Below are 26,071 nucleotides of genomic sequence, written 5' to 3'. Positions count from 1 at the left end.
TAACCTGTTTTCACTCCTTGGCGGTTTTCACTCCTCGGGAGCCAAAAAAATCATGAGTGATGAAATCATGGATTTTAATGATTTGTCAAACTATGGTTTCTTCAACGCATGCTGATTGGAGTGATTTTTGAAACACTGCACAAAACCATTTCTTGTCCTCAGTAATAGAGACAGAATTGCTGTACATATAATCGATCAGATAGCGAAAAAAATTAGTTCTTTCATTGTGTACGACAGTTATTCGTATACGTTCTAAAACTCGGGAACTATTTCGGTCGAACATAAAAATAGAGAAAAATTTTAACACACAAGTTCAAGAAAACTCATAAACCATACCCACGAATAAGAAACAGAGATTTGCAATACAATCTTATAAATGAGCGGTGAAACGTTTGGCTTGTAGCGGCAAATCGTGCTAGTTCTCCGTTCGTCAGAAGGAATTTTCCCCGTCTAATACGCATTGTAGAAAATTGGACTTTCTCTCTAAAGTACATCTACTGCTGCGAGATATTAAAGAAAAATTGAATTGCTGTCTGAAAAAAAAATGCTAAAAGGATGCATTTGATCAGCTTTACCGGTAAAAATATTATTGGGATTTTCCTAGTTTGAATGTAAGTTAGCTTAGCTTAGTTGACCGCCCCTGAGTTTCCCGTGATTGATCAAAATCTGTTGAAATTGCATATTGAACCAACTGAATGATACTTGGGAGTAGTACATCATACTCAACGTGAAACCTAAAGAGACTAAGATTATAGTATGATCAATAACGTAGATGGCCACGCCCATGCAGGTCAATTCTGGGACGGGAAGGAATGTTAGTTCAACACTTGTGATTATTATGACCGAAGAATTCTCTGCATCATACACATGTGTCGTAGGATAGGCTTGGTGTTAGTAGGTAGGGAAATGAATCAGGATATATCTTGGTAGATATTGTAACAATATTGTCTTTTCATTTTAGATCAAAGTTTCCAGTAGAAATATGAATGCCGAATAGGCATTTTAAGAATTATTATTCCGCGTCGCGTTACATAATAGGATAAAGCCGCGGGGAATATAATAGAGGTAATGATAGGAACTTATCAATATGTACGAAAGTCGCTCGCGATCAATTTCCAATAGTTCGAAACGAGCAATTTGAACTGCAAACAGCCGGCCATTGGGAGTATTGCTTCTTATTAACACTTCAATGATTATTTCCAAAGTTTGCAGTACAAAGCAAGCGTACAAGAAGTATAAAAAATATCCCAAATGAATATGAAAATTCACTGCGAATTGTTAATGACAAGTTGGCATCTCCATTCTCCCTATCAGACACGTTTCTATAATTGGGTTAAATGCCGAATTGCAAACGAAATGCGTAATAAATATAATATACACAACGCCAAAGACATTTGATCAATCGGCGGTCCAACAGAAGAATGGATGGGAGAAGAGCAATACTAGCAAAGACCGACTACCATATGAGCGGTTCAAACTCGAAAGAGTGACCCAGAGTACTGCACTGGATGATTTTGAAGAAAGGACCAGGAGTCAGAGATGCAACATTGAAATCTGTGTTTCTGTCAAAAAAATCTTTTTACCATCTGTGATGACTAAAACAGAAAAAAATCTGTGAAAAATCAAAATATTTACGAAAAATCTGTGGAAATCTGTGAAAAATTCATCAATATGCAAAAAATGTCTTCTGTGAAAAAGATTCTGTAATCAAAAATTGAGCAAAAAATCTGTGGCATTACAGAAAAATCTGTGAATATGGTAACCCTGGCAGGAATGAGATTTCACAAAGTTTTAGCTGCCGATGGCCCTACATTTTCTGACAGAGTAAAGTTCTGAAGTGTTCAAATGTTTACCACTGTTTAGGAAAGCAAAAGTAGTGCAAAGCTAGTGTCAGACCTTCATGCGACTTCAAGAAGTCTTTTGCAGGTATTCGTCAATGTAGAATTGTCGGTAGTCGGTTCCAGATTTAATAAAAAAACTGGCTTATTTTGACACATCTACAGATCGCTTGCCACACAACAAACTTTTTGTGTAATTCGTCAGCTTCCAGTTTAAAAAATTTCCGACTTGATTTTTTTTTTCAAATTGCAATATATAAGGTTCAAGTACGGGTTTTAAACCAAAGCTTTGGAAGTTATACCTTGGCGTAATTTAATACATGCTGTTACTTAGTGTAGAATTAGACTTCATCCTTTACGGCTATTGTACAACCGCCAGAAGAAACCTAAAGGTTGGTCCACAATCGGGAATAGCAAATAAGAAAAGGTGACTATATGTCAGTGATTTACTCAAGATAGAATGGATAAAGGCTCTGATGCAAAAACTTAAGGTCCGTCCAGGTTAAGTCTTCGGTACGGATCAATACCTTGATCTAGGAACTCCTAGCATGTTGTTAGTTGTCTCTTATGAAATGGGAGCAAGTTCCCAGTGGTTCTATTATTTGCTGAAATAGTGCAAAGAAATTTTAGCCTGCAGGACATCACACGGCTTTATCCTAGTTTGAATGTAAGTTTCCAAAAAGTCCAGATTCCTCTGGGTAAAAATAAATTTCACGATTTTCCAATTTTTTCAGACATAGGTCCTTGTCAAAGTTAACCCGGTGATTCCCTTTCAAATTCAAATATTCCCTTTTCCCGAAGGTACCAAACGACGTGCAACATCCACATACTTTGGGCCACATCCGAATGTAATATTTTGGTCGTCACATTGTAGGAATCTAAAACTGATTTAGGCTGATATTAAATTGATGAAAAGTGGCTTAACAAATTAAAAAAAGGGTGATGTACAAAATTCTATGGAATGTGTGAAGAGGAAAATATGGGCTTTTGGGATGTAAAGAAATATAATAAAATAAACAAGTTGAACTATTGTCAGTAGTACTTAATCATACTGAATCTTTGCGTGTGGTTCAAAAGAAATCTCCTTGTTAAAGGCTTAAACTTTTTTGTTATTTTGAAGATTTTATTATAAATACGTTAATTTTTTTTTTCGTTAACATATTTTTGGTCATTTGGGAGATATCACCGCGCAAAATTGATATGTTTTTCAGTTAGCTTCCCAGATTGCAAGAGAACGGCTTGATTGATTTTCATGATATTTATATCAAATTAAAGGTCTTCAACACTGAAAATAAAATTTAAAAAATATTGCTTTTATTGTTTTTGGTTGAAAAATAATAAAAGATTTTTTGTTGTTTTTTTGCCAAGCATAGTGAAAAGATCTATTTTGGTCTTAATTTTTTTAGGTTCACACTGAACAGCTTGAAATTACTTTTAATTTGATGTCAATACCCTGGAAATCAACCAAGCCGTTCTCTTGCAATCCGGGACGCCAAATACTGAAAAAATGAACGAAAATATGTCAACATTTAACATATTTATAATAAAATCTTCAAATAACAAAAAAGCTTCAAATTTTAACAAGAAAACTTTTTTTGAACCACGCGTAACGATTCAGTATGATTTTGTTCGTTTATGTGATAATACCCCTTTAATTCCCAGAAGGTTTTGAGCAAAAGTCCATTCAAATAGTCAAAAATAATTAAATTTATTTTAATTAGAATTTCATGGGTTATATATTTTTGTTCGAACATCCTGAGTTTCTTCTGAAATTAGCCCAATCGACCCACATTACCTTTCTGGGAAGATTTCGTTTCAATGGTCCACTGCGTACTATACCCTATCACTAGTACAATCGTGGCAAATGAAACATGGTACCTTAAATCGATCATCATTATAAAAAATCCAACAAAAGTATCAACCTCATAACTGTTCCATTTTATAAATTACGACTAATTGCCGCACAGTTTTGGTTTGTCTTATGGATACAGTCGCTCAATTTTTATTTTGTTCAATAACAACCGCAAAATTCACCGAAAGTATCAATGTTCACATAATAGGGGTTGGTAAGTAAGGTAACTTCTTGTTACACAAAACACTACCCCGCCCACCCTTTTAACAACCACAATAGACCTATAATTGGGAATCACGCTTACTTTCCTGAAATCAATACTTTTCCCATCCCAACCTGGATCCTTTTCCGCCGTAGGGTCGAAGAACATTTCAGTCGAACAAAGATGATGGGACCGAGAGTCCCATGTTGTACCTATATTGCAATCTAATGATGTAACTTTCACTGGAAATCTCAAGTTATAACAAACGAAGTAATTGAAATGGTACGCTCCAAAGAACCGACCGTGACCGGCTGCATACAATAATGGGCAACCAGCTGGGAATGAAATGTCCTACATTTCGCTCGGTTTGTTAAATTTAAGCATCTATTCTCGTCCTGTACATGTACGGTCGCTCATGGTACAGTGTTTTATATGACACACATGAATCTTGCACATTTTTCCAGCGATACCCTTCACTTTTCGGTTCAAGTGGATTGTCAAAAGCAAGCACCATCCGGTTCGGTACGATAATGGGTTCATTCGGTGCGCTGTGGGTTCATAGCTCCCATCCTCTTGGGACCCATCCGTCCGATTATCACCCAATCATTTATGATTTAATCATAATAGGCACCTGCTGTTGATGATGGGTTGGGCGGAGGAGAGAGAGAGAGATAGAGATAAAACGACATCAAAGGATACGTGGTTCGATGGATGCCTTTATGAGCCGGGATCAGTGACGCGTTGTGGCGCACCGGTGCGTTGTACGTGGCTTGCGGAACGAACGAACCAACGAACGATAGGGACGCGTCGCTAGAAGTGTTGCACAGGTAAGCGCCGTGGAGAAGTGATGTCTGATGTCGACATTGATTGCACTTTGTGGTGATGTAATTACTTCACTTGCATTATGCGATGTAGAAGGGCGTAGACAGTGTGCTGGATTATTATAATTTTCAATGGAAAAGGGCTTGAGCCTTCCAACGGTGACTACCCAGGAGAAGGAATGTGACTAAAAACTTTTTTTTTTGATTTACACATGTGTGGTTTAATTAGTAGCTATAATCAATTTCAAGCTAAATATTTTTTCATGCTAGCTTATTTTATGATACAGTCTTCTGTTTGCCTGAAGAATTAAAGATGGGTGTACAATACGGCGAGGATTGAAAATTGATTCTGGTTGCGCACCAACGCAACGAATGACGACCAGGACAGGTCATGTTGAGGATTGTCACTAGCTGGGGCAATCTACTCAGGTGAATTTTGCTCTCACTACGGAGAACATCTATCAATGTTAATTGATGAGGGACCTTGGTTGATGGGGGCACATGACAACCTACAACTTACTGCTTCATTAGGGTGGTTCTTGGGCAAACGTTGCTTATCTTGCAGTTGTGAGTAATTTCACGGAGTCCTTGCTGCCACAGCTTTGGTGGTGGGCATGAAATGAAGAATGGTTAGTAGAGCTTATTTTTAATAATACCTTTAAATTTGTATAATAATTCCACCAAATCATTCCGACGGTGCTTAAATTAAATTTTCGTTTTTCACATTTTTTCCCAAAGGACTATATATAAAGCTGTAATTGCAAAATTGTCAAATGAATCGATCGAAAAATAAAATTTCACCTTGAATACTATAACTCTAAAAAATAGTCATATTTTCCAGACCCTTGCTATAATGTCATTATAGCATAAACTTTGTTCGTGCATAACTATGAAGGTGTAAGCATTTTTATAATTCGTTTATTTGTCTGACCTTTGGACATTTACGTCTGGGTACACAAAACTGACACGTGGGTACACAAAACTGACACGTGGAAGTGTTTAACGAAAACCTTTTGACCGCACTGTGTAATGAATCTGCAGATTGACCTATCAGGTGTACCTCCATATAGACGAGGATTTTGACCTTAACGTTATCACGATCAACAAAGTATTTGATATTGTTCTATTCTATTCTATTCTAACCCATACACAGCCAGTATTGAAAAGTATCCTGGAAAACACTGCAGTTTTCTGTAGTGTTTTTCTTGTCAATATTAATATTTGAAGCATATTTCCATATGTCGCAAATATTAAAACGGCCAGGCCTACTTTGCAGAGTTGGGTTTGAAGATGTTTCAAAATTAGACGGCAATTAAATTATTCATTTAATGAATAATTTAATTACGACTTACTTTGAATCTTAAAGGCGGAAGAAACAAGGATAACCGTACCGACCGTTTCAGTTTAAAGGGGATATTATAAATCGTTGGGAGCGACTTGGCTAAGAAGGTTTATGGCACTCCTTTGGTCCGTTGGGATGGAATAGAGGTATTTACACATTTCCCTGTCCAATAAGCCTATGATAGAGCGCCTGTACTCGTTCTTAATTTGCCTATTTGTAACAGGATCATCCAGAATGCTGTCATCTGCATCTCTCGTGATGGAGGCCTCGACCCCCACACACAGAATACTCACGATTTCCTGGATTTCAGTCGTAGCCGATTTTGCATTCAATCGAACCCAGGAGATCTACCCAGTTAACCCGAACAGCACAACAGCGAGTCACATAACAATCTTAGGAAATCACTGAGTTCCACGTGGACAAATGTATGTACGATGAAGATACCAATGTTGCCGAGGTAGAGAACACCCATCGGGACAGCCATCGTTTCAAACATTTGTTTGAACGTTGAGCACTCCGTAATGAATGGCCTTGTCCGGTTCAACAATATCTGTAGCTAGGAGGTAACCGGAATGAACCAGTTCCAAGATTGCCAGTTTTGAGGGGACTTCTTGACGTCGGGCCGCCTGCGAGTTGACGCATGTGGCCTTATCTCCTCGAGCCCAGTCCGCTTGGAGCATGAACTTACAGATGTAAAATGGTTCTCTTCAGCTGCGTTGTTGAAGAACAGCGAACGGAAAAGTTTTTTTTTTCTTCAAAAACTTGTCAGGAGTCAAAATCATTTCGATTTTAAAATCGCAAAAAAGACCTTGTATCCACCGTTTCGAATATAATTGTCTCGGAAAAATATGTAAAAGTTATTTTTCGTGCGCTTGCTACCGTAGCTTGCCGCGATCTTCTCAACAAAGTATTTGATATTGTTTAAGATAGTCGTTTGGTTGGAATCGATTGTCGAATTGCACCAGAACTCAAGCCAAAACTACATTCCGCATATGCTGGAACTGAATAAGTATAACTTTGTGATTGGTAATACGCTTACCATACTGCTGGCGCATACTATACTTGAGATACCTATATTTTTCACCCAAGAAGGTCATCTAGGACAGCTGATCTGTGGTTTATTCATTAACGATCTATGTCTGATGTGCTTCGTTAATATTATTAATATTTAACTTTTGAGGTCTTAGCAGAGAACTTTTTTGCACTAAATTGATTACGGAATTTGCGTTTCGACTTCGTCTCATCAGAATCCGACACTAACTTAGTGACAGGACCAAGCTAGCGCTGAATTGACGCTAGCTCCAAAAAAACGGAGACACAAGTTTTCGTTCCTGAACAAACCCCCGCAAGAAGAGGAGGTGATTTTAACCCTCAAACGCTATAATGGGTCGCTTCCGACCTACACGATTTATGCAAAAAAGTATTTTTCAACAAAAAAAGCTTTTTTTCTTTCGAATATTTTGGTTTAAAAAAAGTAAGTGAATATATAATATTTATTTAAGCCAAACATTGAACAACAATGTAAAAAATAAATAAAATTGATCAATTTAAACTTGAGATATTTTACTTTGAATTTTACGCCACGTCGAAAATGACCCATTGTAGCAGCTAAGGAAAATTTTGGGATTATAGCGTTTGAGGGTTGAGTTGATGAGAACTAATGCATTCGAAACATTTGGTTTGGCTTAGCAAGCCAATGCAAGATGCACTATGCTATATTTCTCCTTAGTGGAAAACAATTTGGGTAAAAACTATTTTATTCTCTTTTAAAGAGTAAATTGTTTAAAAGAATGCGCGTGAAGAGCACAAAACCTATAATTAAAATAGGTATGAAATTTGCGTTTCGACTTCATCTCATCAGAATCTGACACTAACTTGGTGACAGGACTACGCTAGCGCCGGATTGAGCAAACCTCAGTCAAGCGTGATGTTTTGCGGGACATCTCGCTTGACTGGGGGTTTGTTCAGGAACACAAACTGTGCTTCCGTTTTTTGGAGATAGCAATCTGGCGCTAGCTTAGTCCTGTCGCTAGGTTAGTGTCGGATTCTGATGAGACGAAATCTAAATGCATATTCTATAACTAATTTACTTATAGGTGTTGTGCTCTTCACGCGCAAAGATGGTTTTAATCAAATTTTCTTTTCTGACTAGGAGTTTGCTCAGGAACACAAATTGTGTCTTCGTTTTCGGAGCTAGCTCAGATCTGGCGCAGGTCTGATTCTAGCACTAAGTTACAGTTAGATTCTGATGAGACGAGATCGAAACTTCCACAACTAATTCATATTCCGACTGTTAATAGGAAAATAAGACACTAAACGTAAGTTGAGATTGTAATCAGCCCGCATCATACAAATTGTCCATACTAATTGACCTTATCAATTGCATATTTTAGGGATAATTTAATTCGTCTGAATAGAACGAATTTAACATATGGAAACGCCTGTTGCAAGTAACTGGAAGAAATACAAATGAAGTGAGAATTAGTGCATTATTCGGTCATTGATAACGGAGTTCCATAATCAATTTAAATACTGATGGCTCGTCTCACTGTGATCAGTATTTAAATCACTCATTCCCCAAAGGCAAATACGCGTAAACGCAAACCACATCTATCACCACTCAATACCCCCAACCAGTTTCGTGTCTGGGTTTATCAAGAGGGATCGACTGGCCCTTGGGTGGCCCCTTAAAGTAATTCAAATTGAGAAGCACCTGACAAAATGATATTCAGCAGTAACCGAAATTGTAAAGGACGAATTTCGCGCTAAATCATATTTAGAGTTGGCAGCACCCTCTCAGATTTTATGAAATTTTCTGTACATGAAGACCGTCACAAAAAGGCATACCTTGTTTTTCCAAAAATGTTCTAGACTTTTTTTTGCAAATGGTCAAACTTTTTTACCATATTTTTTCAAATGGCTATAGTCTAAAATGATAAATCCTACAAAAAAGTGGTGTAGGAGTGATTTTCCCAAAATTAGTCAAATTTTGGAATAAAATTATTGAAAAAATTCTTCATCGACTCCTACATTGAAAAAAGTCGATTTTAAAAATTTAAAGTCGATTTACAAAAAACCCCATCTTTGATTTGGATGAAATTTTGTTCCAAGATAGGTAATTATGTTCGCTACCTGCCGTCAAAAATTCGAGCTGGGCTCTTTCAAGGAAAAAAAGTTATTTGAAAAAAACTTTCCCTTGTCCAAACTGATTTTTTTTTCAGTGCATTTTTAATGAAAACTAAACCAATGAAAGTCTAATCATCTCAGAATCCAATTTTCCAACTGCTAGTTACCTGATACATGCAAAAAGTAACGTATTTGGTATATATGCATAACAAACTTGAATGAGGGCAAAGATAAGCCATTTAACATCATTGATATACGCGAGGTTTAACTAAATACCACTTGGCCGTGTACGAAGAAGTATCTCATCTATGTACCCGCCCGGGAAGTAGAGATTGATGGTGTAGTCTCCAACAGGGGCCTTAGTATACGAAATATGGGGTTTGCTCCTTCAAGAATCCTTCGCTTCGGCCAGTGAAAATTTTGGTTCGCAAGCAATTGTGTTCAGGAAAAATCAAGGAGTATATGACAACCTCATTGTGGGAAAATCTTCTAATGTGCCTATAAATTTTCGAAAGAGGAAAATCAGTTTTCTCTCCTAAGCTTCTTCATAAAGGCCTGAGAGTGTTCCTTGAGCTCGCTTAGAATTGTACGCGAAAGGGACTTTTGCCGGCGGATCGCCCGAATTTTTCCCAATTTACGCAACGCTACAAATGCAAATGAAAAACTTGATGAAAGCTGAAAAACGCGATTATTGGTACCGGTCCGTCGACGGATTAGCGGACGGATCATCAGAGAAACAATGTTTCGTCTGGTGGTTAGGGCCTACGTTGTATATTCGATTCATCCTGTGATTGGAATACACGGAACGTTCGTCGTATGATGACAGCTACGCATCGCTCTTATTCTAATTATTATGACAGTAGTGGTGAGTACAATCATAAAAGAGGTTGTGCTGCCAACATTCTCCCCACATAACTGATGGTTTTATATTTACACTTTAACGACCATGCCCACGTCGTTTCAGTTATAGGAGGCTCTCCGTTTGATGGAGCATGGAAGCACTCTTTGTATTTCCTGAGGAAATATGGGAATTTTTGAGTAATTTATCTGCAAAATCATAGCAGATTACCTTAGTTTGAGTTCTTTCGCATTGCTCCATTCCGGGTTATGAGAAGGCGGACAATTGGATTAGAATGGTAATAAGAAGATGGACATTTAGGCATTAGAAAGTGATATTCATGAAAGATCGCGTAGCTTCAACGAGTTTTTAAATATTTCTGCTCTGAGGATGCTCGAAAGTTGACAAATTTCGTGGAGCGATGGAATTTCAGGAATCCCAAAAGTATCAACAAACATTGGTCCAACAGAATGGATGAGGGTCATGACTTCATTCGGGTGATATCTTGGGTCATGTACAATCATTATACGTAGAATTCCCATCTCCGGTCTCTGCGCTTGTGGTGGCGGTTATCGCGATATTAAACATATTGTCTGGTCGTGCGCTAAGTGTTCTAGTACCAGATCTCCGTTAAACGAATGCCTTCGGACTCGTTCCAGTACAGTCCGAGATGCTATACCAAATTCGTTACTGATACTTTTTGCATGTATTAGGCAACTAGTTGGGAAGTTGAGATGATTACACTTGCATTGGTTTAGTTTTCGATAAAAATACACTGAAAAAAATTCAGTTAGGACAAGGAAAAGTTTTTTTCAAGTAACTGTTTTCCTTGAAAGTGCCCAACTCGAATTTTTGACGGTAGGTAGGGAACATAATTACCTATCTTGGAACAAAATTTCATCCAAATCAAAGATGGGCAAAGATTTATAAATCGACTTTAAATTTTTAAAATCGTTTTTTTCAGTGTAGGAGTCGATGAAGTATTTTTTTAATATTTTTATTCAAAAATTTAACTAATTTTGAGAAAATCACTCCTACAACATTTTTGTAGAATTTGTCATTTTTAAGCTATAGCCTTTTGGAAAAAATGGTAAAAAAAGTTTGACTCTTTTCAAAATACAGTCTTGATCATTTTTGGAAAAACAAAAAATGCAGTGACTTTTTGTGACAAAGTTCTTATATACAGAAAGTTTTATTAAAATCTGAGAGGGTGCTGCCAACATTTGTTCGAGTTGGCGCGAAATTCGTCAAAGACCTAAAGCAAGCAAACGCGGTTACTTTCATTCCGCTCTTCACGTTAGAGTACCGCGTATATGTACCCTCGTAGGACGTTGAGATTGACGGTGTGATCACCGTCGAAGACTTACTGAAGCACAGAGTTGCCCGTTTCAAGGACTCCTCGTTTCGGTATCGTTCGTAGATGCGATGATGACTTATTCCTCATCCGACTCTTTTCGAGTGACTTTCGCCGGGTTTACTCTGCCTATCCACGTCTTTATTGACAAGGTTTGTCTGCCGGTTCACCTTTTTGTGCCACGTACTATTACCTGCCGTAAATAAAAGAAGTTGGGTCATACGACCACCTACTGTAACAATAAGGTAAGGTGCGGTAAATGCATCTTATTTGGCCGTACTGGTTGTTGCTACACAAGAATTCGGTGTAGCCGTTGATGATTCAATAATCGTTGATGGTTTAACCGTCGTTATTGGGGAGTGGACGTAGCGTATTGGTAAATCGATTGCCTTGTACGCAGCGCACCTGGGTTCGAGTCCCGACCCCGCACATAGGGTTAGAAATTTTTCCTAAGAGATTTTTCTAACCCGAAGAGGCGAATGACCTTAAGGTTAAAACCTCTATAATTGAAATAAAAAAAAATAACCGTCGTTACTGGTTAGACAATTGTCTGTGATTTAACTTTTGGCTTTGAAGTCTGGATGGTTGTGTTTGTTATATAATTTTCTTGTGTGATATAGAACACGGTTTTCCGGAGTGTGTAGATTGTTCAATGTTCACAGAACTGGCAAAGTGGCAGTTTGATGGTCATTGGTTCACAGCGTGATATGCATGGGGTTCTAGGCGCACAAAGGAAGGAATGAAGCGATTTGACTGAATTCTTACTAACCGAATATCGTTGGCAATATCGGGGAAGAAATTCTTCCAATAACCATGTTTAACGGAGACCACTTCACTGTACTGCGACATCAACCTGTGGATTGAGCTATCAGGTGTACCGGAAGGCCGATCATGTAGTCGTACATCGGCTGCACCATCCACTATATAGACGATGATCATAACCTTCAAAATTGATATTTTTTAGAAACCAACAGATTTTATAATTAAAATCAACAATATTTCAATCTCTATTCAAATCTCTACTCAAGGTTACACCCAATTCATTTCATTCTTGAGACTTTTTCAATGAAAATCACCAAATTTGGATCAATATATTTAACGAGCATTGGAGTTATTGAGTTTACGATATTATTTCTTCGTTATTTTCTCAATGTGCCACGGACGCTTAATCGGTGCACATTGAACACGAACTGCGCCTAGTACCTCTAAGCCAATAGCCAGCACCACAAGCGAAAAGGTATGCGAGCAAGAAAACGAATACACAATCATAACCCGCACTAAAAGCAAACAAGAACATTCGTCCGGATATAGTGAGCGCACCAGCTATTTACAATTGAAAAACTATAATATCTTATCACTTACTAGCGATAACACGTTGCCGTCTTCGGCAAAGTAATGCAGTTTAACAGTTCTAACAATGTTCAAACAACTATAATGGACAAAATTTAGAAGAAAACTTATTACGAAAAAACTGTTTTTAAAGGCCCTTTCACAAATAAAGCCCTGTATCTCAAAAATCCTAAAAGCTAGACAGTTGAAGTCTACAGGTAAAGTGTTTGTAATGAGTTTCTCTATTACTTTGCTGAAGTGAATATTTTTTAGAGGAATTAATCATCAACCTTATAAGACCAAAAGAAGGGGTTCTATTGCAAGACTTTCTGAAAGATACCACATAGCTAAAATCAACTATTTTGACGCGATCAAAAAAACCACTTTGCGCGGGCTTGGAAACTGTATGACGATCTACTGTGTGGAAAATCGGCATGTATTGTTATGGACGATGAAAAATATGTAAAATTGGACTAAAAGACGCTTCTTGGGAGACCACAGTATGTGTGAAGGCCAGGACGCCGTTGATGCCGATAAGTCAGGTTTTACGAAGAAATTCGGTCAAAAAGCAATGGTATAGCAAGTAATTTGCGAATGCGGAATATGCTCAGAGCCATTTGTGACATCAGAGACAATGAAGACTGATATGTATATCCGAGAATGCTTGTGTCGGCGATTGCTGTTAATGATCATGAAGCATGATGGCTCAGTATTCAATGAATTGGGGGACGGGCATAGCGTAGTTGGTAAATCGATTGCCTTGTACGCAGCTCACCTGGGTTCAAATCCCAACCCCGCACACAGGGTTAGAGATTTTTCCAAAATTTCTCTAGCCCGAAAAGAGGCGAATGACCCTAATGTTAAAACCTCTATAATAAAAATAAAAAAATCAATGAATTCATGTTTTTGGATTTTGACGTAGGTGCCAATACCTTATTTAAAATATTTTTGGTGGTAAACAACGGGGCAAAGAGACCGAAATGGTGAGTTAAACGAAAGTAGTTATGTGAAAAAATTTCCCACAGAGACAGGATTCGAACGTGCAACCCTTAGGACTCCGGTCCAATGCGCAAACCCTTATGCTATCCCTGGGCTATGGTGACATCATACTACTGCCTGTAGAGAGAGAACACGGGAACCTACAGACCAGAGGGTATTCGTTGATGCTTCACCTATATAAAAAATATTTTATTATTTAGTTTAGTTATTCGCTGAGTCATTAGAGAATGATAAATTCTTGTTAAGTTTTTGATGTTTTGAACTCTCGGCAGCCGGCTACCGAGAGTGATCCATGTTTTCTAAACCAAACCAAACAATCCACCGTGGATGTATTTCTTTAATAAACTAATCTCATCCGCGTTTTTAACCAAATCTTCTTTTATTTCTACAGCATACAGACACATTTTATTTTAAACTTTTAGTGTGTATCTATTGGGAAGGAAAGCTACTGTATGACAACACGTGGAATGAAGAAAAAGTTATTTAAGTGCGAAATAAGGACGGTATAGTAGGTCGAGGATAATATTTAATATTTTTCAGGTTCCGATTGTTAATAGAAATCAGGTAGAACTCTTCAACCCTTATCAATCATCGACTAACGAATAGTCCTTGAACTGCATACGAGACTGTTGTACACTGCGACTTATGCATGTTGTTGACATGCATTTCAAATATTTAGTACGACCATTGTACAAACTCGTTTATTTCATCGAACCTAATCACATATAAAATGAATTAGGACTCCCTGAATGAACAAATCCAATCCCGGCATTACCCGTTAAGTTTACTGAAGCAGAACGACAAATTGCAAGTTATGCGGCCAAAACACAATGGGGACAACGTTCACGAATAACAATCGCGTGGAACATGTGCACCTACCCGCAACGGCTACTCCCGCGCAACACGTTACCAACATATTATTCCCTTCCTAACACGGGGAAAACGCGAACGGGAAAAAACACAAAAGTCAGGTTTACGATTCTAGAAAAACATATATTACTCCTACTTTTTGTACACATCTGTATAGACTACCCTACTGCGCGATTCTTTTCGCGCCTAACTATTCAAAACTTAAAATCGATCTCGGTTGTTGGCAGCCAGAGGTACGCACAGTACATGGGGCCCAGCCTTGATCGAGTTAATTGAAAAGGGAGAAAAAGAAAAAAGCCTCGATTCTAAATCTTCTGAAGTTTATATAGTAAATTTTTTTGCTTACTTCAGCAAAATTTCAATTATTGACTATCTATCCCTGTTCAGCATGCGATTGACATTATATTTGTATTAGTGTCGCATCGCTTTCTATCTTTCTCCTTCGTATGTAATTTTTTATGTTAATGTATTCCTATTCTCCTCTATCTTAAAGTAACTCTTGCTGTCTTCTATTATTTTACGAAGGTTCCCCGAACGTGAGTACTTCCTAATTGGTTTAGTGTTAGTGAGCCTTCGGTTCTCGCTAGAACCTCGTGTTCTCTTGTTCCAACTAAAGCTATTCGTAAGCAGTTGAACGCTCTATTTCCCGAACATAATTATGCATTTGTATCGATGCGCTCACAATCATAAAAACGCCACGCCTATGTAAATAATTACGTTAATTAATATTGGCACAGCCAAATTCTATACAACCGTATAAACACCTGCAGCCGGTGTCATTGGAAATCGATTATTTACCGCGGATATCTATAAACAATCATTAATTCTTCGAGCAACACAGTGACTCACGTTTGTTGTGCTATGTGCACTGCGACTTAAGCCGCTGCGTTTGCAAATTCGCTAGTGGCGAGTTCTTTCAGGTCAACCATAGACTTGTTGGTTGCGCATTTTTAGGTGTTTACTATTGTGGGGCTGTTCACATGCCCAACACAGAGCATTTTTACCGATAATCCCGTCATATGTATGTAGCACCGAACAGACCTGACATTGTGCCACGAAAACCAATTCAACCGTGACCTACATTATTGAGTTCAGCTTCTAGCCGGCCAGCAGCTGTGACAGGTGCAAGCAACCACAACAACTCATACTATATATTTAATACAGCACTATCAATAGTCAGCAGTAGCAACGGTGCGGGAGGGCAATAGATTGGAAACCAATCACTGCACTATTTTCACCATTCAGTACATCCCATCAGGATGCCAGCAGCGGTGACGTTACTGAAGCGACCAACTATTCCATTATCACGCCTCCACCACCCACACCCATATCTGCTTTTGCGGGGGAGTGAATGTCCCAACGGTCGGTGACGGCCCAACCCCCGTCGGTTGTCCTCACCGTTACATTTGGGACCGGGCAGGGAAGATGAATGTGAAGTAGTTTACTCGATCTCAATTCATGGACTATTTATCACTTCGTTTCCTCCAGCCACAGTGTTCGTCAAACCAAGCCAGATGCTGGAGACCTTTGTGCCATCATTCTTCCCACCCACTTTGTCTCCTCATCACCGGTTTCAACCGGTCGAACAAGAGTCAATTTAAAATGGAATCCAAATTGAATAATAAGAGCCTGTTCCTGTCTGCGCCGATCCTTCCAGTAAATTGTTCACTCTTTTGACTGGATTCAATATTCCGCCACCCGTCCGTGTTCGTCGTATAGGCGCGCTCCGGAGAGATGCACACAGTAGCTTGGAAGTAGGCCTTAGTCTCGATTATGTATCTAAAAGCATAACGGTCCACTACTTCTGTCCTGTCGAAGTGGAGCTAGCAGATACCAGCAGTGTGGTGATAATTCAATTTGAATAGCCGCCCATTTGTGCCATTTCGAGATACAACCGTTACAACCAACCAGCTTCAAATGTCACCAAAGTTATCAAATAAACATCTTCGAAATAAAAAAAAATCAAATGCTTTCGAACTATATTTGAACATGTTTGAATTCTAGTACAGCACTGGAATCTATTGAATTTAGTGACATCCGTACAAGTTGGTTGAAAATCTAAGCAGGCAAGTGTTTGAGCTCGGAACAAATGAGCTGAATTTTATCTCAAATATGAAGGGCTCAGTGCAAGAACGGCCCAAGTCGAAAAATATCAAAAGTGGGTTAATCACAAATTATTGTATGTTATGAAATTTTTGAAGATTTTTTCGAATGCTTAACAATATTTTTATTCGAATCTATACCATCAAATTAAGTTTTTTTGGTCAGAAGTCGGTGTCATTGCATTCATTCCGACCCAGTTCGGAGACCACGCCATCAATCTCCATTGTCATTGCAGGTACGTAGACGTGTTTCAATTAACAAAAGTTTTCCTTCTCTTAAGGAAAACTTGTTGTCATGATGCGTCTGGTGGTACGCTTCAACACCGATAGCCATTTCAGTGACGGATACGATGTTGAGTCTGGGTTATGCCATCGATAACTAGGAAGAATTGCACGAAACAATAGAAAGGTTAATTGTAGGTCTCCAGAGGATCAGGAGTTCAAGTTTGATGAAGTACGGAGTCCACTTCAGCTTGATCATCGCAGCCAGTTACCACTCGATCGACTTGGTGGAGTAAGCGAACCAGCTTGGTAGAACGGACGGTTCAGAGGATTTACAAGCTTCTTAGTAATAAGCTTGCACAATGAAATGCTTGGCTCGCGTTGAGCAAGAATCTGACGATCCTCAAGAGGGAACATCTCTCGTTAACCCGGGGGACTACAGGAAGAAGAGAACTATAGCTTCCCCTAGACTGCCTCGTAAAGGTCCCAAGATGTCCTCCTCTGAGAGTGCGCCAACAACATCTTATAAATCCAACGGAAGTGCTACCAAAAACCCGAAGCACGTTTTACGGGGACAACGAGGGGGGTGAGGGTTACGATCAAGCTACGTAATTACCAGGGGGGGGGGGGTATATAGAAGTTTGTGACGAAATGCTACGATGGGGGAGGGGGGTGTTAAAAATCACTCAAAAAATGCTACGTCATTTATGGATCATCCCATAGCACTATTCGTCATGTCGCAATACGGAGAAGTTCTTTCCATTAAAGATGATAAATAAAGGAACTTCTTCCCAGACCATAATAACGGTGTTCGAGCGCTTGGAATGCGCCCTATTCCGTCCTTCGTGACCTTGAGACCTGGCTCTACCTGTGCCCAGACCACGCCCTGTACTTATGGCAATCAGTCTCCCAATTGTTGGTACTGCAAACAATCTGCATACTATGGGAATCCCTGCGCAGGATTGCCAAATAAAAAAAAAACTATAATAATTAAAACAAATATAGCGGCCTCACCATCTTCAATTAATTCATGTATTGTAGTCTAACTACCAACACATGTTGAGCCATCAACGAATACTAAATTATTTACGACTACAGCAGGCACATTTGAAACAACAAATAGCTCCGTCAACAACAAGACAGGAAACGAGGAACGACCGCAATCCGCAAACCGAAGAAACGATTCAAAGGAATCAACAATCTCCAATACAGCAGCAGTTATGACAGCATGGAGTGTTTCTAGGCTTTTTTTAATAATCTACTAGCGGTACTGAGCGCTTCTTTATAGCGCAACCCGTTATAACTGAAAAGAGTCGGTATTAGGAACCCTAATAAATATGGTACTGGATAGACGAAACTGTATGCCACAGTATACCGAGAATACATTACATATGCACATCGAGCTCCGGAACAATTATTTTACTGGTCATTTAATAATATTATTGTTATCGGGAGGGGAACGTGTCGAATCGCAAAACTCCCACGCTTCAGGGTTTTCCCCCGAACATATATGTCTAGTTCTAACATATATTACATTCATAAATGTACGGAAACAAGTGACCGGAACTCAAAGTTGCGGCTCGTTATTTTGACAGGGATGATTATTCTTTGGGTGATCGAAAACAAGCGCGAAGAAGTTGTGTTCTTTTTACATTTTTTTGTAGGTCAATTAGGTTATGAAAAGTGTTACATTTGTCGTATAATAAATAGTAGCAAGGTTTAAATGAACTCCATCACCTTAGCCCTACTGAAAAGCGTGCCCCAATTGTTGTTCGATAATAAAATGAGAATTAATTCGAGATAATATTTATTGTTAAAAACATAACGATCGAAGTAAGCATTTCGAAACAGCTGTGCTGTTTCTCAGCTATCTTTTCCTACCGAATTGGACCGCTTTTTTTCTTGCAACTGCTAACATCTCTCAAGTGGAGCAAAGTAAACAATTTCTTTAACCCATTATTGCCCAACTTATTTTTCACGCGCATCACAAATTGTGTTTTCCGATCGAAGAAAAATGATGTGGTCATTCCAGTAAAATTATTTTTGTACTCAAAGTAGCTGATATTATAAGGAACAACCAGTGAAAGTTTAAGATTGATCGGCTAATCGGTTCCTGAGATATCGTGATCGCCGCGGATGAACTTTTCAACAAAATACAACTCCGATATAATCAAGTTTTACTGTCGGTCCAGCGAGTCAACGGTCTAGCGTATCAAACACTACGAACCGCCTACAAGTGGTGAATGGGTAATGGGTCTATGAATAGCTGTAACTTAAGTTGTAGTATTCCGATCTTAATGAAACTTTGAGAAAATTTTCCTCGGCGTATGTAGTTTCAGAATATCTAATTTACAAAAATTCGATTTTTTTCATCCTAACAAAAATGTGTAACCCCTTAAGTGAAAATTGATTAAAAACAAAACATAAACACCGGTTTAACCACTCTAACTTCGCTAAACATATTCTGCAAGAGTATATGAACAATATTAACTCGTTTATGCCTGTTCTGCGTTATTAATTGACTAATAGGAGTTATTCTTAGCACCTACTATATATAGTAGGTTGGGCAATAATGGGTTAACAAAGTTGTTCGTGTCGAGACGACATTCAGCTTCTTCGACGGTACGTACGGTATTAAAAATTTAAAGCACGAAGCAAACTACATCAGCAACGATTCGAGTTGTACCATTCCTCGGAACTCGCTGAAACAATTCTGTTTAGAAATAATCATGCAAAACAAAACACGTGCAAAAACATTTAACGCAATTCAACACTGTGCAACACTGGACACAAACAAAAGGGTGAACATTTAGTGAAAAAGCGCCATCACCAGAACGATCGCAGCATGCAGTGCTTTCTTTAAAAACATCTCACACACACAAAAAAAACTTACTGCTTCTTTAGTGCAGTCATCGGGCAAAAGTTGTTTGCTTTGCCATTGTGGGTAATTTTTCGCAGCCCATCCACCCAAATCTGTTTGGAGTAAAAATACGAATATATGCGAAGGGGAAAAAAAGAAAACGTTAGTCAAATTGTGCGGATTTCTAGTGCGAAAGGGGAATTCGGTTCGGCAGTTCGCAATGGAGACGCACACACACGGTTGAGCAGCTGCAGTTTTCTCGTTCACCGAATTCCGCCAGTTTTACAAACATTTTCAATGCATTCGAGAGGGGTTGAAAGCATTGCACGGTGGGAAAAGGTCCAAAACATGCGAAAGAATTCAATACCTTCGCTCGGAGTGGAATGAAATTCGTGAAAAGGAACATTTCTCCGGGGAATTGAATTCTTTCGCGTTTTTCGTACTTATTTCTCTCACTGCGCTTTGGTTGGAAAATCCTTCGATTCTGTATTGTAATTACAGACATGGAACATGGTCACTTTACCCACCGACTGGTGAAGATTCGTTTTATGCCGTCGAACGCTTAAATGATGGTTTCGATGATTCGATCCGATAAGCTCGAAGTTTATAAGATGCGCTCAGTGCTGCCAGTTTTTAAGCAGGTATTTTTGTTGTCCAGTTGATTTATGTACCATTTTAACATCAGCAAGTCTATGAATAACTGTGTAATTGAATCGGTTGCCATGGTTCCAATTTGTTCAAAGCATCGCAGTTAGCGATGGTTCATTTTGGTAGTTGTTCTAGGCACGAAAACTTTATCTTTATGGTACAGTTGCTGATAGTTGCAAGATTGAATATTGTTGACAGTTCTGAATTTCAAGCGGGCAAACGAAACTAATCAATACATTAAAGATACTATATTTCCAGTTATTTTAAATTAGTTTATCGACCAGATTCACTTTGGTGTCAGAAAAAAATAGAAATTGTTTGAGGCGTCGTTTAGTCGCAGATTTATTCTATTGTTTCGGGGTTAATTTAGTGGCAATATATGAATGCTATTTATAGGTTTTCTCTCGATTATTTCTATCGTAGTTCTGTTCTCTATCATGCCATCATCACTAGTTCGGATGATTGATTCGCGACAAAGCATTTCAATAGCGCTTTTATGGGTGTATCGGGACAGGATGTTGAAAGCGGCATATGATATTCAGTGCATCCTCTCGATAGTAGCCTGTTGACATCAGCAGGTATTTTTATAATTTATTGCGATGGTGCTCTTTGTGGTGTGTGTAAGGGTTCTGGCAACTATTTGTTGGACTTTTAAATTCGATCTGCTGTACTATATCAATCACTTTGTTTTCGATTGGTAATACCTTGTTTTATATAAATATTTGCACTAATGGGAGATTGTTCAGACTAGCAACTCGTTTATTAAAAGGCCAATCGTTAGTCGTTTAATGTAAAAAACCCATATTTTGCGATATTGCTTGCCTTTATCGAAGTATTTATATGAAATTTGCATCAATTAAAAAAATCGAATTGAATCGGTTTCATTTGGCTATAGACGTTTTCCGGAAAAAGATTCAACACTGAGACGCTCAATTTCAACACTGGCACTGAGCTGCTCGTCCATTGCACAGATTGGCGCTGGGTGGAAAACTACCGAGGAAACAAAGTAGGCAGAAGATTTACACGGTCGCGTAAAAGCCCAGTGACACACGTAATATCCTGTGACAGGTAATTTGCCAAGTGATCCTGAAATGGGATGCGCATTTACCGGCTTTCAAGGTGCTTTTGCAGGGTACGTGTGCTGTCGGTAAGTGACGTTGTAACATATAAAAAGTTGTATTGTCTTGTCATTCAACCAATTTATGTAGACTCTTATTGTAATACACATTAACAGCGCAGGCACATTTTATCGAACACAACGTACTCTCAAAATCCGGAGTCACTCGAGCATTACATCATACAGTGCATTTCAGGAGAACAAGATTTGTTATTTATTTCATTAAAATATGTATTATTATAATTATTAATTATTAATCTAACTAGAATGCATAGTTGAATTGGTTTTAATCTGTAGTTGAAAAAGGCGTGGCAAATTGAAGAGAACGAACAATGACAAAAAATATGGCATTATAACAGGAAAATAGATAGAAAAATGAACAAATCGAATTAGCTAAATGAAAACCCGTTTTTGTTACTGGTAGAATTCGAATCTAGTACCCTCATCGACTTCGACGACATCGCACTATCATGAGGTGGTGTGGGTAGAAATTAGAGTATTTTGCTAAATATTTATTTAAAAGCTAATTTTTGTAGTTCTAGTGTTATAATTTAGGTCTAAAATCCAATCACGACGAAAGCGACGTTTGATAGGTGAATCATAGTGTCACAGTCAAAGAGACCTTTGTACGCATTATACTGTTGCTCGTCGCCTTCTTTGTGTTTATCAATACCTACACTTAAAAAATCTCTTCCCAAATGCGGAAATAAAGTACCATGAATTCAGGAACAATCACGTTTTTACGTTACGAAAATAGGACCGTGAACAAAAATCATGTTTTATCGTTGTGTTCATAAAGCATTTACTTGTGGGGATATTTGTTTTTTTTTTATGAACTTCAGTCACAGTTTCTGCTATGACATCAACAAATCATTTTTCTACCCGACGAATTTCGCGCTAAATCGAATTCAGAGTTGGAAGCACCCCCTCAGATTTTAATGAAACTTTCTGTACATAAAGACTTTGTTAGAAAAAGCCACTTTGCATACTTTGTTTTTCCAAAAATGATCTAGACTGTCTTTTGAAAAGGGCCAAACTTTTTTTACCATTTTTTTTCTATAGTCTAAAAATGACAAGTCCTACAAAAAAATGTAGTAGGAGTAATTTTCACAAAATTAGTCAAATTTTTGAATAAAAATATTAAAAAAATTCTTCATTGACTCCTATACTGAAAAAAATCGATTTTAAAAATTTAAAGTTGATTTACAAAAAAAAACCATTTTTGATTTGGATGAAATTTTATTCCAAGATAGGTAATTATGTTGCCTACCTACCGTCAAAAATTCAAGTTAAGCACTTTCAAGGAAAAAAAGTTATTTGAAAAAACTTTTCCTTGACCATACTGATTTTTTTTTCTTCAGTGTATTTTTATCGAAAACTAAATCAATGAAAGCCATAATCATCTCAGACTCCAATAAAACTTGCTTTGTGAGAAGATGTTGTCCAGTTTACCAACAAAGCATATTTTTATTAAGGGGTTAAGTACTTTTTCATTTTTTATAAAATCGAAATTATTTTATTATCTACTTATTATTACTTTACTTGAGAATGTTTTTCCAATTTTTTCTAGAGATCCGAGAAATAGATCGAAAGTTACAGCGCTTCTAAGCGCGCTTCGTCTACCAAGAGCAGTGGTAATTTGAAATTTTAAACTCGATTATCTCGAAATGTCGTTTTACTAAAAATGTTTTTTTCCGTGATCACGATTGCCGAAAAACTACTGAATCAATTTTCTTATTTTTTTTCAATTGATCGTAATTAATTTTTCTCGTATCTTAACGATTCCTTTTTTAGTCACAAATTTTTGTTTCATGGATAAGAATTTTTTAATACAATTTTTAGAGCTTAAAACAGCGTTTTTTTTTTTTACTAAAAACGCTCTCGAATGCAGGAAAAAAATATTTTTTATTCAACTAATCGTTAAGGTACGAGGAATACTCATATACTAATGGAATTTTTTGAGTTTTGGGATTTTAGATGATCTATTGGTCTTTAATCGTAATAACCGCAAACCTCTTAAAAAATGGGTTTCGGGGAAAAAGCCATAACTCCGCCAATCATCAACTTATTTTTATAAACTTATGCTTGTTTATTTCACTGAAAAATGTACTACCAAAATATTATAAGTTTGATGTAGTGAAATAATTGCTTTATTCATTTACGTAAATTCAAACTTTCTTGACATTTTTATCATTAAAAAGTATGTAACCCCCAACCCAGTGACAAATTGACAGATAGTGCTTGTTTCATATATGTACCACCAATTTGATGGTGGCGCTAGTATGCCTTCTCTGTACGAGTACCACGAACAACGAAACAAAAAAGTTTCAAGAGAAAGGCGTGTTTCGTTACGTGTGTTATGAACGTCGTCAATGCGGTTAAAACAACATTTAGAAAAAGCGTATTCCAAAATGTGGATAGGGGAGACTGAGGAGACTTGATCCCCTTTTTTATTTTTCAGTCCAACTCCGTGGAATGATAAAAAACTATGTATTTTTTTGTAGTTTTATATTGTTTCTAGGGATGACTAATAATCATAAAAAAATTACATGGAAATATTATACTGGACATGAGCTATGAGCATTTCTGGAAAACAACAAAAAAATGGAAAATTCTTGGATTAGTGGAGACTCCATCCCTAATTTGGGGACACTTGATTCCTTTATGAAAACGTGATTAAAAGAGCATGTAGGGTAATAAGCCTACCCATCTGAAGCTTTTAGTTAGAGCAGCGTCTGCCATCTTTGCTCAACGCATTGACTCAAATGGTATTGCGATAATGGGGGTACTCGATTAGAGATTTTCCTGCGCTCAAACAGAAGATTTTCACCATTCTCAAGACAATTTTGTTATTATATTGGCTCCTAATAAGAGGCGAATTACCTTAACGTTAAAACCTCCATAATCGAAATAAAAAAATGGACCTTCATAACAAATCAAAGAAGCTGAAATAATAAAATTATTGTAGTAATAATGTGGTACCCTTCTTAATAGGGCAAAAACGGGTACATTACCCCATTCAATTTTATAAATGGATTGTAGTATTGATTAAATTGTTATGATTAGATATTGTTATTTTTGTTACTACATATTACGCATCTCTCACCTGATTTTTTTTTACGAATTTCCCAAATCTCCGTACAATTATTTGAAAGCTGTCTTTATTATGGTTGAGGAACGTCAAATGTGGGATGAATGGTTGCTACGTATACTGTAGTAAACAATTACAGTTATGTTTCTTTACGATGAAGCGTTCATTATTGACATTTTTTTATGACAACAATGACTTCAATTGTTCTGGTGTGAATTTGGTTATTTTCAGTGGTGTGTATGAAGTATGGCGAAGGGGATCAAATCTCCACGAATTTGAAGGGATCAAGTGAACCCATAGCATCTATTTCAGCAAACTTTAGTAAAAATATAGTTGAACAAAAGAATCAGCTCAATCATAACGTATTCATATAATTGACATTCTCCTGTAATTCTGTATGCAAAAGTAGAGTATGTAGTGGGTGATTTTATCAATTTTATAAAAGTTTGAAAATTTGAAAAATAAATCTTCTTCAGTTCTTCTGAGACTTTTTTTAAATCGGTAAAAATTCGGTTACACAAAAGTCCAATTTCTTTTTTCTGTGTTAATGAAATTTATATTTAGATAAAACTACGCAACTTTATAGTATATTCGATTAATGTATTCTGATCCGCCTTTGAGTTACAATGATGGGATCAAGTCTCCCCCGGGAATCAAGTCTCCTCAGTCTCCCCTAAAGAAAACTATTATTAAAGAATAAATTTATCCCTAACTGGAAACCACCAGCAAAGTGACATAAATATTATTATAAATTCAGCTGGAAGTCGTTGTTTTTAGCAACCGGCTCGCTTCCTTCCTAAAAATGTTTTGGTTTTCTTGTTGTGTGAAGTTTGTAGTCGGTAAATCGTTGGTGCTTTTGTCTCGAGAAATAGAAATGAAAAACATTTTGGCCAATGAAAGTAAATCACCAGCTTGATTCGTGAACCTACGACATCTTGTTTCAAGTTCATTATGAACGTCAAGAACTCTAGTATTTTGATAGGGAAAATAAGCAATATATGTAGGATTTTCTACCTATTTAGCAAAATTCGTTTTGAATAGAATTTGTGTGCTTTTATCAGAATTCTGGCAGCAATCTGGTAGTGCTCGGTTTCAGTAAGAATGCTGCCAGGAATGTACAATTTTGTTCGACTCCTGCCAGAGTTTTGTTCGACTTTTGCAATTATTCTGTCCGGCAGATATTGCGATGGTTTTGATACGGAGCCCTTCAGAATAATTCTGGCATTTTACTCCAGTATGATAGAAACCTAACGGAATGGCATCTACCGGAGGATTTCATGCCTGGGGATATGTTGATTCGATCCGGAAGATTTTCGGAAATTCCAATATAAGTGGAAGTGGCTTGATTTTGAAAGTCATCTTCTTGTGTTTCCGAAAATCGAATTTTTTTACGTTGGATTTTTTAAATTCAAAATGGAATCTATGTTTCTGTTTAGGTATGGCGGAATGAGAACAGTTTC

The 26,071-nt window shown here is 37.5% G+C and overlaps 2 protein-coding genes across 5 annotated transcripts in view; one reads left to right on the top strand and one right to left on the bottom strand.

The window, feature by feature from the left end:
• Positions 1 to 26,071, top strand: part of LOC131685894 (uncharacterized) — a 227,930-nt gene that overhangs the window by 83,315 nt on the left and 118,544 nt on the right. The gene's annotated exons all lie outside the window — the stretch shown is intronic.
• LOC131685892 (1-phosphatidylinositol 4,5-bisphosphate phosphodiesterase) overlaps positions 1 to 26,071 on the bottom strand; it is a 179,333-nt gene that overhangs the window by 45,573 nt on the left and 107,689 nt on the right. For 3 of the 4 annotated variants that reach the window (XM_058969909.1, XM_058969912.1, XM_058969911.1), the window contains one exon: positions 5,234 to 5,313. In XM_058969909.1, coding sequence (XP_058825892.1) covers positions 5,234 to 5,313 — 80 coding nt within the window. Of the gene's footprint in view, positions 1 to 5,233; positions 5,314 to 19,788; positions 19,869 to 26,071 lie in introns of all 4 variants that reach the window. The other variant, XM_058969910.1, reaches the window with a different exon arrangement.

The sequence above is a fragment of the Topomyia yanbarensis genome, chromosome 2, assembly GCF_030247195.1.
Source record: "Topomyia yanbarensis strain Yona2022 chromosome 2, ASM3024719v1, whole genome shotgun sequence".
In the NCBI taxonomy this organism is placed as follows: domain Eukaryota; kingdom Metazoa; phylum Arthropoda; class Insecta; order Diptera; family Culicidae; genus Topomyia; species Topomyia yanbarensis.
Note: the sequence above shows the minus strand (reverse complement) of the source record. Positions and strands in the feature narration are given on the sequence as shown.